At 37.5% G+C, this 14,958-nt stretch overlaps 1 protein-coding gene and 1 long non-coding RNA gene across 2 annotated transcripts; both read right to left on the bottom strand.

Annotated features, from left to right (window-relative positions):
* Positions 1-1,778: 1,778 nt before the first annotated feature.
* On the bottom strand, positions 1,779-4,161 carry LOC145983078 (uncharacterized). The gene is made up of 3 exons (XR_014441221.1): positions 3,891-4,161; positions 3,118-3,211; positions 1,779-1,839 (listed from the first exon to the last, which is right to left on the bottom strand). It is a non-coding gene; the product is annotated as an uncharacterized LOC145983078 (long non-coding RNA).
* Positions 4,162-8,198: 4,037 nt separating this feature from the next.
* LOC145983077 (uncharacterized) lies at positions 8,199-14,700 on the bottom strand. The gene is made up of 3 exons (XM_083116349.1): positions 14,682-14,700; positions 9,269-9,369; positions 8,199-8,402 (listed from the first exon to the last, which is right to left on the bottom strand). The coding sequence occupies exons 1-3, from the start codon at positions 14,698-14,700 to the stop codon at positions 8,199-8,201; spliced, it is 324 nt and encodes a 107-aa protein (XP_082972475.1).
* Positions 14,701-14,958: the final 258 nt, after the last annotated feature.

The following is a 14,958-nucleotide window of genomic DNA, read 5'->3' as shown; positions in this document are numbered from 1 at the left end:
ACAAAGATAAAGAAAGCAAAAATTGCAGAATAGGCATTTTAGGGACGATTAAGCAAAATAGGCACTCACCTAATAGGCATTTATAGGCAATATAAAAATGCGTTTTTGGACTAGAAACACAATGAAACGAATTAAAAATATTAAAGCCTATTTCTTACTAGACCCGGTGGAGGAGGCACATTGTAGTTCGGATCCAACTTTAAACAAGAGGTGGTCATTTTCGTTCAATCTCCCTCACCTTCATGCCTCGCCCTCACATGACTTCACCCTCACGGCTCGCCCTCACCCTCACATGCCCTCACGACTCGCCTTTCACCCTCATGGATTTTCCTTGCCCTCGCCCTCACCCTCACACACCCTCACCCTCACAACTCGCCTTTCGCCCTCACACACCCTCACCCTCACGACTCGACTTCATCCTCACCCTCACACGCCCTCACCCTCACGGATTGACATGGCCCTCACCCTCACACGCCCTCACCCTCACATGCCCTCACCCTCACAACTCTACTTCGCCCTCACCCTCACACGCCCTCACCCTCACGACTAGCCTTTCGCCCTCACCCTCACGCACCCTCACCCTCACGGATTGACATGGCCCTCAACCTCACATGCCCTCACCCTCACGATTTGCCTTTCGCCCTCACCCTCACACGCCCTCACCCTCACGACTCACCAGTCGCCCTCACATGCCCTCACCCTCATGACTCACCAGTCGCCCTCACCCTCACACGCCCTCACCCTCACGGCTCGGCTTCGCCCTCACCCACACACGCCCTCACCCTCCCGACTCACCAGTCGCCCTCACCCTCACACGCCCTCACCCTCACGGATCGATCTCGTCCTCACCCTCACACGCCCTCACCCTCACGGCTTGGCTTCGCCCTCACCCTCACACGCCCTCACCCTCACGGGTCAATCTCGCCCTCACCCTCACACACCCTCACCCTCACAAGTCTTCGGAGAGTGAGGGTGAGGGTGAGGTCTGCCCTCATGAGGGTCGCCCTCCGGAGGGTGACCACCTCTGGTGAAGTGGGACAAGAAGGAGACTTTGATGGGGCAGGATGGGATGGAGGAGACTTTGGTGGAGCAGGATGAGACTTTGATGGGGCAGATTTAAATGGAGCAGGATGAGATGGAGGATAGTTTGGTGGGACAGACTTTAGTGGAGTGGGACAAGAAGAAGACTTTGGTGGGGCAGACTTTAGTGGATTTGGACAAGAAGGTGGGGCAGATTTAAGTGGAGCAGACTTAGGTGGGACAAATGTAGGAGTAACAGGCTGTGAAAGATGTGGCTTTGAAGGGCCAGATTCAGGTAGAGTGGAAAGGGAACAAAACTTCATAGAGGAAAAATTTGGTATAGGAAGAGACTTCAGAGGGTCAGATTTTGCTGGTGGGGGGCAAGGAAGAGGTATTTATGGAGAGGAAGAAGGAGTATGAAGGGCATTTGAAGATAGTGTAGTAATGAAGTTCTGAGGAATGGTAGAAGAATGCAACTTTACGATTGAGGAATACAGTGGGTTATGTAGGGTATGAGGATCAGTCAGAGGCAGGTTTTGGATGCAGAAAGAAGAAGGTTGAGGAGACTGAACGGGAATAGCAGGTAAGTTGGACACTGAAAGTGAGGGGACAGGATCAGGAGCCATGCTTGAGATATTGAAACAAGCACTTATCTGTTGCACATGCTCCAGAATCCTCTGCTCCAAGTATGAAACACCATCAAAATTCAGATGAAGTCCATCCTTTCATAGGTATTTACCTGGAAATCTTCCCCAGTCCAGAAATGATGCACCAGTTCTGGAACAAAGATCCTGCAGCTTGTTGTTCAGCTTTCTTGCACTGGAAAAGCGAAAACCATTAGCAGAATGTTAAAATTAGTAAAGAAAAGTTACCACATTCAGATTTCATATAGCAACCCTCCCCCCAAATACTAAATAAGTAACATTATGGTGCACACTGTTAACCTGCCGTTCGACATGTTAGCGCTCCACTAACATTGAAATTTATGTTTATATATCTGTTGTAAAACACGAAAGCTCCCTGAGATGCAGTCTAACTGTTTCCTTACAGGTAGTAAAATATAATAGGGTGGAGTGTTCCATTAACTTATTAGGAGCTATGCAGTGATCACCGTCAACACATTGTGAGATGTTAGTGTAATGCCCACATGTCGACCAACTGCGGAACTGAGCATATATGTATTCACATAACAAACAAAAAGTAATGTTGAGAACCAAAAAAGATCAACGAAATTTGAAAAATGGAGGTGCTACCATGATGCTAACATCATTATTTGACCTAATTCAGACCTCAGAAGGCGCTGAGTCAGTAAATGAGTTTAAGAGTTTATTTTGCATTTTGCAATTCATTTCGTAACAAAAGATGGTAGAAAAATGCACCTCACGCCCCTCAAACATGAAAAATTAACATTACAGTGTGTTACTTTACATTGCATGTTTTCACCAAAAACTACATATGCAAGCTACTACGTATTATACATATTTCGTTACAGATCTGCCAGTGCAATGTGAAATAGACATAGTAATAGAATAAAAATGTTCTTGCTAGCTAGAATATTTTATTTGATATCTGCTTCAATATTATGCCTGATTATATTCTTATATTTGCAACAGGTGTCTCATAACCATGTTATATAGCAATATAATGAAAAAGTTATTGCTAGCAAGCACATTTTGTTGTTTTCATATTGTCATTAATGGTCCTGCTGACAGCTAAACGATACCTAATTATTTTAATATTTATCTTATATTTTCATTTTTAATAGTAATTTTATTAGTAATGTTACTAAATAATAGCAATAGAACACAAATCCACATCGACGACCCAAAAACCCACTATGGAGATGGAAGTTCACTCTGTGGACAAGCCAATTATTACCAATTTATAATTTTTAGATTAACTAGGAGCAAATGATCTTGGCCAAGGTTAGAATTGGACTAGGTTCTTTGAGAACAAAGCATTTAATTATTTCTACAAATTTTAAAACAATTTTATGGCTTTGTGAAATCATATAATTTATAAACTTATATTTTGAGAATGGCCCACATACAATAATAATAAAGAAAACAGATTAAAGAGGTTAAGAAATGGATTTACCAAGCGTTGATCAGCCCAACCCGAGAAATTTCTTCTGGATAGAGAGACTTCTTGCTGTTGAGGTCAAAGGTGTTCACATTTCTGGGCAAAATCCCTGAAAACAAGACAAATCAAATATAAAGTTAGCAATTATCTGCACAAAAGAAAACAGACAAACATTTAAAAAAACAACGTACATTCCATTCTACAGGGTTTAAGTTCACACTTATAGGCAGATGGCTTGGGATTGAATGTCTATACAAAATATAAATAACTTAAGTTTTGCAAGTATCTAGGTAACTTCTGCAACGTTTCGGGATGCAACTGCTCCCTTCCTCAGGCTGCTCACATTTAGGTTATGTATAAATCATAACCACCTCGAACTCTCCATACGTACAGGATATAGGATTGGTAAAAGGTGCATGGTTAAAAAATAATAAAAATCTAAAAGCCATTACAGGTGCATGTCAGACTACCATTCTGTTTCCCCGATAACCTAAATGTGAGCAGCCTGAGGAAGGGAGCAAGCAGTTGCATCCCGAAACGTCGCAGGAGTTACCTAGATACTCGCAAAACGTAAGTTGTTTATATTTTTATATTAAATTTGTGAGTAATTTGCACAACTTCCATCATGAAGTCTATACAAAGAAATCAGTTAATAAGTATGAGATTAGTCTAGATTTATGAGTGTGGTGCAAAGAATTTATGCATTTGTGATCCCCAACAGTACCATGCAAATGTGAAAAAGAAAAAAAACAACCCAAAACTAAGAAAGAAAAGAAATAATGCAATACCTGAAACAACAACATTTCCTGTTGGGTGAAGCGACCTGATGTTCGACAGCAAGACCTCAAAGTTGTGCAATACAGCTGCAACGTTTGTCAATGGTCTCCCACTTCTCTCTGACAGGTCATTTGCTCCAGTGTGGATCACAATAACATCGAAATAAGGCACAAGGTCCTCAATGTGTTCCCACAACTGGTGCACTTTTGACCCAGGAAAAGCCAGGGAATGGTAGTCATTCCCTTCACCTTCACATGTGTGCAGGTACTTAACCTGGCTGTGTCCAACGATAAGAAACATCTGTAATTAGAAAAGTCTCATGTGAGTAGAAGTGAATGAAATATTATATACTGAAAAACATCAGAGCTTATTCACAATGGTGAAGCTATTTTACATGAATATCAATTTGGCTTCTACGATTGTGGACACTTCTACATTTAAATTATCCTATTGGAAGTTGCTACATCCCAGAAGTGTCTGTGATCTTATAAGACGAGACTGATTTCAAATATGTATGTGAAATATATGATCGATAGAATGTTTGAATGTATAATAGAATATACACTTAAAATGAATTAAATACAAGATTTTAAAAATATTTATGGCTAAAACTTTGAAAATTAATATTTATCTGAGCTCCAATGTAATTATTATACAACACAAGATAAAGGTGTTCAGAAGACCCAAAACTCAGTGTAGAGACAAGTTTCCACTTTGGAGAACTCACCTGTACCTTTCAAAAATGCAAGATGGATTAATTTCATGATCAGTTTTTGTCGTGGAAAGTAGATTGTTTCAGTTAAGGCTTGAAAGTTGCTGTGAAATTCATTTGATCATAGAAGATGCAGGATAGAAAGGAAAGTTTGGAAAAAGCAACATATTAGGCACACAGGTTTCTGACCTGGTTGAATGTGAATATTTGTGCCACATAGTTAAAAACCAGGGTCCCCAGTATCCATGGTGCCTGAATTTTCAAAATTCACTTCTAAAAAAAAGTTTGAGTCGCTTGTGGAAATTGCAATTACATTTTTCATATAATGAGTGCAGCAGGGTTTTTCAATTGTTGTGCGTTTTCTGTATCATGTGTACCATTAAATCAGAATAACAAACAATTAAATATTTATGCACGGTTGCTAGCCAAATTCTAAAATCTGCAGTGATATCATAGTGCCTGCCATACATTAGAATGTATTGCATAATTATTCATGTTCTTACCAGTTGAGCCTTCATTAGGATGCCATTGCCCTGTTAGCTCAACGTATGTTAAATTTTAAAGAAGCGTTAAATCAAGTTAACACTACATTAACACATCGAGGCATTTCTACAACTTTCGCTAAGGCTAACAGACCTCTAATGTCGTCGTTAAATGTAAAGGCACTCTTTTGCTTCATTGAGGTTCTTAACAGCGCATTGTGTTGTCGGAAATAAGATGGCGAAATTGCATATGCCAGCTGTTGTGTTGAAAGGTTATACCAAACCGATTTGAACACATTATTTGCATACCATCGCAAAACGTACACTAGTTCGATTTCTTTCTACAGCAAAAATAATTTTCCCATTTCGTATTTCATATTATAAATTCGTACTGCAAATCAGAAATCACATGTAAGTTAAATGAGAAATATTGTATCAATGTACTTTTTAAAGTTTTGTCAATAATGGCATCGTGATCATCACACATTTTTCAAATTTTATTAATTTTGCCTGTCGAGCCAAAAATGTATGTTTATAGTTAATTATACGAACTTGAATTTTTTAAAATTCATACTGGGCTTCCACCTTCAATGCACTGTAACCATAAACACAAAACATCACATGACTTTTTAAAAAAATGTAACCTCCTTTTACATATTTTAATTTGTATAAGGTAAAGTTATTTACCAAAATATTCGGTGTCGTCGTCTACACCGTTTTCCAGTGGATTACGTAGAAACTGAGGAAAGTCATGGTTTGTTGTGTTTATGCTTGTGTCTGCTTATAACTACCATTTCAATTTTATGTTGTTTTTTTTTAAACTGAAAAATGTCAGAAAACTTAAGAGATAAAATTAAAATGAAGCAACTGTCCTAGAAATAGGCAATACACGTCCTGTACTCTCATTTAATGTAAAATAAATCTGTGACATTACACAATGTAGCCTGCAATCTTTGAAAATAGTAGGGAATTGTTCTTTCGAACTTTTCAAATTATTAACCACCTACTCCAATTAACATAATGGGAAAAAATGATTTTGCAGTGAAGAGAATGCTCGACACAAATGTTCATTCTACATTGAGAATCACAGTGCGTGCAACCACAAGCGGCTAGCGACAGCTGTAGCAACCTGGAGATAAATGTTAAAAGCACCAAACCTGACCTGCCTACCTATTTACTTACTCAGCTCATAGCTGTACGTAAGTACTGTACAATAAAACATGTTATTTAATATAACATGAGTCTTAATATAATCACAAAATGAAAACAATTATTATGCAGCATACTGAAAATGAGCTGACTTAATAACAGTGCAAATGGAAATTAAATCATATTCCTAACTAACGTACATGTACAATATACATTTACGAACGACTACCATCTCATCACATAATATAGATTACATATGTTGTTGTATTAAAAATAAAAGCTTGAGGTCCTAAGCAGTTTGAGGTATATAGTTTTGTGCATGGACATTGCAACATTTTGACATTGTGCAGTGACATAAAATACACTACCATCCATTCGGAAATTATTCCTTGTACATACGTACAAGTGGTAATGATATTGTCTAAAAGTGCACTTGTTTTTTTTTCACCAGTTATGATAAATCATATACATGATCAAATATAATATAAAAATATCATATTAATCAAATGTTCCATGTACAATGTACATGACTACCATTTCATCATATAATAAATAACCAAACATAATGTAAAGAACCGTACTACACATGTATGTTTCATTAAGGAAAAAAGCTTCACGTCCTAAGCAGTTTCAGGTGTTGGCGTTTCGTGCATGGACATCTTTAGACCTCTTTTGAAATGCCATTTTAATACAATTAAATTTATCAACTTCAAACCGACTACCCTAACCTAGAACAGTAGTTTTTATTTATAGATTTATAATCTTGTATTGGCAGTCAGTAGGCACTCATTAAAATCTAAGTTACGAAATTATAACGTACCTGTTAACATTTTCGGTGTGCGAACCTAAATACCTAACTAACATTCCTTTCTTAAACATATGTTTGTGTGTTCACATTACTTTAATTATTGTTGTTCCTGTGATTTCATATAAAAAAGTTCAAAACAAATGTTTCGGAAGAATGCGCTTATTGTCTGCGGTGCAACCAATCAAAACGTTACATTTCTCATATCAAAACGGCTGTTCGTAAACTCCAGCCAACTCAGCGCAGATCTTACGAGTGGATTAAGCAGACGTCACACGAAACGTCATGTCGACGTCACTAGCCAAGCTGTTCCACGCTGCAGTTTACGAACAGCATGGATTATGGCGTGGTGGAGCATCTCGTCTGCTTGACTCTTGAGCATGTTTAAGCAGTTGACTTACTTTGGAAGTAGTATTAGGTGTAAATGGCACTAAATCTCACTTCTATATAAAGCTCGGCTACATTAATATAAATTAATAGAATATTTTGACAAGATTTAGAAATTGACACAAAAAATAACCGAAAAAAAAGATCATACGGATGCCTACACATCAAAAATAATTATTTTGTAGTATTTTATTGGTTGGTGAATTTAGTTTAGTATACCGTGTGTTAACAACAACTAATAACGTTGAATTATGGTAAATGAAATGGTTTCAAAAATAGTTATTTCATTACAGTTCAGATCAAAAACTACTTTTTCATTGTTTTATACTTTTTTCTCTTCGGATACCAGTTTTTGCATATTTTTCCCATATATATACATCTCCGGAAAGAATGATAAGATAATATTGATTACATCTTTTCCTTCAGCTGCCTTTCTGACTTACGAAGGCATCAAATAAATGATTGCCGGCCATTGAAAGCTGTCGCGTTGTGCTTTCTGCTAGTTTTCGTCTGCAGTCAGCCAACTCAGTCGCATCGAGAACGGCTTACGAATCTTACGAGCCAAGTAAGCCGGATACGTCACCGTGACGTCAGGAAGCCGGAAGTGGGCGGAGCTAGCCGTACTTGGATTGAGTTTAAGAACAGATGTAGCCAGCTTCGGCTGACTTGGCTGGAGTTTACGAACAGCCGTAAAGTATGAGAATAGCAAGGAATCAAAGCAAAATGCCTCTAACATGTCATTAGTTAACGGGCCTATAAAATCACTTGAGCGAACATTAAAAGTTTAACAGGCTGCTAAGATTACTAGTGATGTGTCAACTATCAGCTCATTAAAAACGCTTTCAGGATGGTTGAGCAATCCGGGCACATGTCTTTCATAGTCCATAGCTTCGTATGTACAATGGATGCTGGACGAAATCCCTCGATGAGTCGTCCTGTTGGTGAGTCCTCTTCCAGTGGTCCCTCTGTGCAGTTCCGGGGAGAAATCCTGCAACATGAAAAAACAATGTAATCCCAATCTCAACCAATAACATGTTGTCAGTGCCGATCTACAAGTTTTGGGCCCTTCCACAAAATATTACCGCCCCTTACCATCCCTGCTATATAAAACACAGGTACTTATGAAAGAACATGTGAAAGTTGTTGCTATTATTAAGTTCATTCAGTGTGTACACACACACCTCTATAAAGATATAATTTAATTTGGCTTTTGTTATAAAGTGTTGCTTTTCTGCCATTTTCGGCTAATTGTGATGAGGATGAGTGATGATAGGATGAAAATGATGGAGTACTCACAAAGAACACCCATGCCCAGGCCAGGATTTGAACCAGTACTCTTGGCTTCATAACACACTGTACTAACTACTCCTCCATGAAGGTCGAAATACCTCTTGAGAGCCATGTAGAATTACATTGTATTGAACATGCAGATGAAACTTTGATAAGTTGAGATAAGCAATGAAAACAATGGGGAAGCTGGGAGTATTAATAAACCAATTAAAACGACAGGTTAAGGTACTTCCTTGGCATGCTATAGGAGATTGTGGATTGTTGAAAACTGTCGAAATGCGATGAATTGCCTGTTTCAGTTGATTATGGAATGTCTCGAGGCTGGGACAAAATCTGTACAATATACTACATTTATTGTAAACCTATTTGAGTATGTAACAGGGAAGGACCCCTCTAAAGGTTTCCTTATCCCCCCCCCTTGCTCTGTTGGGTTTGATGGGTTTATAGATCTGGCACTCCATCGTGTACATTCCCCTTAGAAAAAACAGCTTTTTGTGTCAAATTGCACATGCAAAATTTTAAAAAACAATAAACTCTTCAAGAATCGTAAAAACAAGCACATACCTTCCTATGCACAATGGATGTTGGAATAGATCCCTCGACGAGTCTCCTGCAGTGTTCCGTCCTCTTCCAGCGGTACCTGTATGCAGTTCCGGAGAAAAAACCTGCAACATGAAAAAACACAATGTAATTCCATTCTCAATTAATAACTTTAGATTAATGTTGTGTATTAAAAAGTTCAGTTAAAAAGGTCACCACAGCAGGATTTGCAAAATCAATATTTACAAAGGTAAAGAAGCTCACATCAAAGACAGACCAATCCACGACCAGCAAGGGAACATATGTACCATATTTCTTTTAGTCAAAGAGGTATCTTATGTGTAGCTATGGGGCAAGCAGCAGTCCATACTGGACAAAGCAAAATAGGCTGCTCTTTAAAACAATTATAATTGAGACTTTAAAACCAATCTTGCTTGTGGGTCATATTTACTTGATTTCCATCTTAATTAGTTAAAATATTTTCCTATGGTTACGTAGCAGTACTGAGAAATATGCCCAAGTTAGTAACAATTCAATTTACTTTGCAGAACAATCAAGTAAGCATTTGTAGGGATCATTGCAATGATGAAGTCATATAATGGGTTTTTCAACATAAGGTTTGGCAAAACAGAACAGCTTAATCGGTACTAGTTTACTATCCTTCGGACAGATTTCTTCATTTCTACAGAAGAAACTACTTACCGTAATAAGTTCCTGTAGTATTGTCTAACATCTGGAAGGTGTTTTGTGTGATGTGGGAATGTTTCATAGCGGAAATTCAACCATTGACGCATAGCCCCACGAACCATTTGCGGTAAGGTTAGGTTAGGTAGGGTCACAATAGTTAAAAAATTGGTTTCGAAAAAAATATCCGTAGCCCCACACACCATTCTCGCATAGCCCCACGAACCATTGACACATAGCCCCACGAACCATTTGCGGAAACGTACGTTCTTCAGTTACAAAAACACTTTTTTTTAAAAAAAAATGATAAAAAAAACGTGAATACACGTTAAAAAATGATCCGCGAAGCAGATAGGTAAGTAGAAATGTCAATAATTGACGAAACTCAGAAGTTATAGGTGTCCGAAGGATAGTAAACATTTACCGTTGTGGTCATTCTAGACATTGCATTCACACAGAAAATGACAAGTGTAAAATATACCACGATTTATTCGGAATTTAACAATCGGAACTTGGACCTTAGAAGCATGATAGCTTGAGAACTTTTTTTCCACAGCATAATTCGTGACTGAATGGCACTTTCAATGACTTAATCTGAACTAATCACATTCTCCAAACTTCCAAATAATGCCCATAAATATCGATCCACTAAATGACCCTTCACTCCTAGTAAAACTTGAGAAAACTATCACACAACCTGTTTCCGGACCTGATCGACAAATAGCTGTACCCTTGACCCTCTGTACCCCCTTGAGAAACTGAAATATCTTACATGGTTGATGAAGATTTTGTTGTTTATGAACGTTTTCAGTTGATTTTAGCTCGCCGAAATGTGTTATTGTGAAGTAAAGTACGGCTGTTATCTTGTTACTTTAACGTGTAGCAGAACAGCCCGAAAGCTTCGCACAAATGAATATAGCACCCAAAACGACTTTCCACAACAGCAGATATAATTTTGCATAGTTAGGTTAGGATTGCAAGGTTTGGTACTGACAAGTTATTTTTGACGTGTTCTTACGCTATTTTACTGTGCATACCACCAGTTCTTACTAACAAAAAGCGGCGAAAGTACTCTGAAATTGCAGGTTTTAACTTACGTGGGCCATACTTTGGGGTCAAATATCTCCATTATTTGCTTTTACCGATGCCGATGTACTCACTGGTAATTTTTGGAACCGATACCGATGCCAATATTTAATCGATTCCGATACATAAGATTATTAAACAGAAATGAGATGTTATTTTCAGCATGACAAAAATAAATTTGCTATGTACATTTCTATATATATATATATATATATATATATATATATATATATATATATATTCTCAAGAGATGCGAATGTACATTTGCATCTACAAAATGTCATGTGAACCTTTAAGAAGAACATGGATTCTCAAGAGATTTAACATTAGTACAAGAGCAGTTCTTTGAAATGCAAAATGAATTCCTGTTCTGCCAGATTCAACTTCAGAAACATGAGATTTGGAAGCACTTCAGGAAGTAACCTACTTCTTCTCTTATCTCAAATCTGTTCAGCAACACTGAACACTCAATCACTGAATACTGATGCAGCAGGTATGCCCAAGTATTTTCTCAGGACTTGCTTCAGGTTTGATCTGTATGCAGATCCTGGTTCAGCAATGTACTGTTTTATTTCCGATGTATAGTTAGGTTGATCCTCTGAATGAGTTTGCAATAATTTTATTACAAAAACTCTACAATAATGACGAATCATAACCAAATTTTCAATAAATCTTACAAAACTAGAATATAAAACTTATTAGAAGGTAAAAACTCTAGTATAATCTGTACCGGTTTAATTATCGGATTTTTGCCGATGCCGATGTGTCAATTTCAGCCGATTTTCATACATCTGTAATCAGCTTTTGCACATCCCTAGAAGTAACATACATGAGACCAATATTTACATTATCAGCTCTTAGAAATATATTGCAACTGAACTGCAAACTCTCAGCAATATACACGTAACCTATTTCTAAAAATATGTGATGTTGAAAATTGCCTCTTCATTGGTTGATTCATATGTTGTCACATGGCATAACCCAGAAGTAGATGTACTGGGTAATACATTTTTAAAAATTCACTTGACTTAATTTTGCATTCTTAAAAGTTTGATGGGAACAGAAAAAAAATCAAATTATACACCATAAAGATGCCTTGGCAGTAGAAAGTTTGTTATGTTGTAAGGAGCCACTTTGAATCAGTAATAAGGTATGGAATCATGAGCTGGGGAAACAAGGCATATAGCTCCATACTGTTTAAATTACAAAAAATAGCACTTCGAATTGTGGCAGAGGTCAATGGGAATATTCGTGCAGAAATCTCTTCCGTAACTTCCGCTTACTGACATTACCATGTTTGTATATCTATGAATGTCTTGTATACATCAAACAAAATATTAGTACTTTTGAAACCAACGAAGATATCCATAGCCTGAACACGAGAAATAAAGATAAAATTCGAATTCTTACTCTCTACAAGAAGGGACCTAAAAACTCAGCAGTTGACCTGTATAACAAGTTGCCCAGAGAGTTAAGACACAAACCAAAAGTGGAAAGGTTTAAAAATAAAATCAAAACCATTCTAATTACACATTCGTTTTACAGCATACAAGAATATACAGGGGCATCTTTTGAATGCATACAGACATATCTATTGGACAGAGTGTGAAGGACTCAAGGTCTTGTGTATGTGTAATGAGAATAAATGTTAAAAGGTATGGTTAGTTACCATACATGCAGGCCTGTCCATGGAAAGTGGTCCCCAGTGAGTTTATTTTTAACTAATGCAAAGTATAACATATCATATATCATTTTAAAGGTGTAAGTCTAATCTTTAAGAATATAACAACATTTTAAAGGTTTACTCTAAGAGGAAATGCCCAATGTAAAATTGGTACATTTGAATAACAAATTAAAAAATAAAATTGTGCAATTGGCAACATTGCATTATTTCATTAGTCTTTTGTTCTCCATGCTTGCAGCTACTGTAATTGCTTCCTGTAACCGAACTGTGCATGTTTAAGTGAAGATACCAAGAATTTGAAGTTTCAGTAGGAGAGTACAACAAATTATAACTTTTAAGTTCTTACTGTAGCATCCGGCACCGAATAATTATTAAAGTTTTAACAACTCTTAGCATAATTTTTCAATGATGATGAATCCTTGTATGCAAAGCAGATTAATGATGGTTAAGTCACTGGTGAAGTTAGATGTAGTCTGCTAATTATTTCTTGTGGCAGTTCTGGTAGTGCTGGATGCTAGATTCCAAAGGTGCCGGATGCTACAAATGTAACCCATAGCATCCAGCACCTTGCTACAAATACAACTAATAAGCCTCTGCACCTTTTATTTACAATTGTTAGGCCTACATCGCAATGTTTCTGTTTCAAGTACTCCTATTGAATTTAGTTCTAATTTAGGTATTCCTGCATTGTTTGAAAATTATTTACAGGAAAAAATATAAAAGGTTTCACTTGCATTACTTATGTAGGCCTAGATCTTTACTTGAACATGGGTAAGCTAGTTTTGAAATATAACAGTAGGCCTCACAAAATAAAATGAACTCTCTTAAGTAACCTAACATAATACACTCGAAACTTGGGAGTGATTTCATATAAATATGACATAGGCTAAATTACTCTGGGGCCAGAATTGACTTTGTAGATCAGTTTTTCATTTCAGATTGCTATATTACATCATTTGTTTAGGCCTAAGTATCAATTTGTGCAATAAAATATTTTGAGTAAATTACACTTGTCTCTGTCATAGGAAAAAAATGTCAAAATGCACAAAATGCAAAATTTATGCAAATTTATCATATATATGCAGGGGGAAAGGAGAAAACCCCCAAAAATTATTTTAAAAAATTGTCACTTCACCCAAAAAATGTCCTCGCACTTGGGCACAAAACGACACCTAAACACAACATTCACGGACGAAAAGCTAGAAAGCAGTGAAAAATGAGCACCGATTCTTGCAGCTGCTTGAAATTCTATTTTTAGACAATGCAGGGTAACCCCGGTCGCAACTTGTGGACACTTGTGCTAAAAAACAAAGGTTTCCTTCAGCGCACTTCGAAATTCCATTCTCACAAAGCAGATTCAGCAACCAGTCTTCCCCCTCCCCCCACCCCCTCACGGAAAACTTTCATTTTGACATCGGATACTGATAAACAAGCTTCCTTCGAAAGCAGTTCACAGGCGGGAGTGAAAAGCATTGCTTTAGAACAACAAAGCCGGTGTTCCTTTGTCGGCAAAAATTTGATCTTGAAAAGAGACGCAAAAGAGAAGCCCCTTTTCCCGCCTTTCCCCCTCCATTTTCATGAAGACAAAAAAAATGCAAAAAAACATTTCTGTTAAATACATGTGTTAGGAACAATATAAAAAAAATCGAAATTCTAGCCAAAAATAGAAAACTTATAACGTAAAAACTACGACCTTGCACAGGGTATCTCGACCGAGACGCTTGGGACAGTGAAGCTTACATTTGGGTATCTCGATCGAGACTCTTGGGCGGCAAAAGGTTAAGAGAACACAAAGCAAAGAATTTGAACGTTTTAAAAAAGAAAGTGGTCATGGTTTAGGTTGTTGTTCAGGTAGATTTCTCTGAAAACTATACTGCACAATATCAAAATGAGATTCAAAGTGCACATTGGAATCATATCCAGATCACACTTTTTACTGTTGTGACCTGGGAGTCAAGTACCGACTTGTCACAAGGGACTAACGACATGAGTTTGTCGTCATGCTGGAAGTCGTTCCATGTGCTGGAAGGCTAGACTTGACAAGTCCAAAACGGAAAGTGACTTCGCGTCATTACGAGTTACTACTAACGACATGAAAAATGCCTCTACACCCACTTGTCGTAGAGGCTAGATGCGAATAGCCAATCAGATGACGATATCGTAAAATTCGAGTTCAACCGAGAATAGATTGTAACAACTTGTTGAATCTGATCTGTGATAGTTTTTGTCTTTCTTTGATTGAAGGTAGCTAGTGAAAGAA

This window comes from Lepisma saccharinum, unplaced genomic scaffold, assembly GCF_977018435.1.
Source record: "Lepisma saccharinum unplaced genomic scaffold, izLepSacc3.1 HAP1_SCAFFOLD_627, whole genome shotgun sequence".
NCBI classification, from domain to species: Eukaryota; Metazoa; Arthropoda; class Insecta; order Zygentoma; family Lepismatidae; genus Lepisma; species Lepisma saccharinum.
Note: the sequence above shows the minus strand (reverse complement) of the source record. Positions and strands in the feature narration are given on the sequence as shown.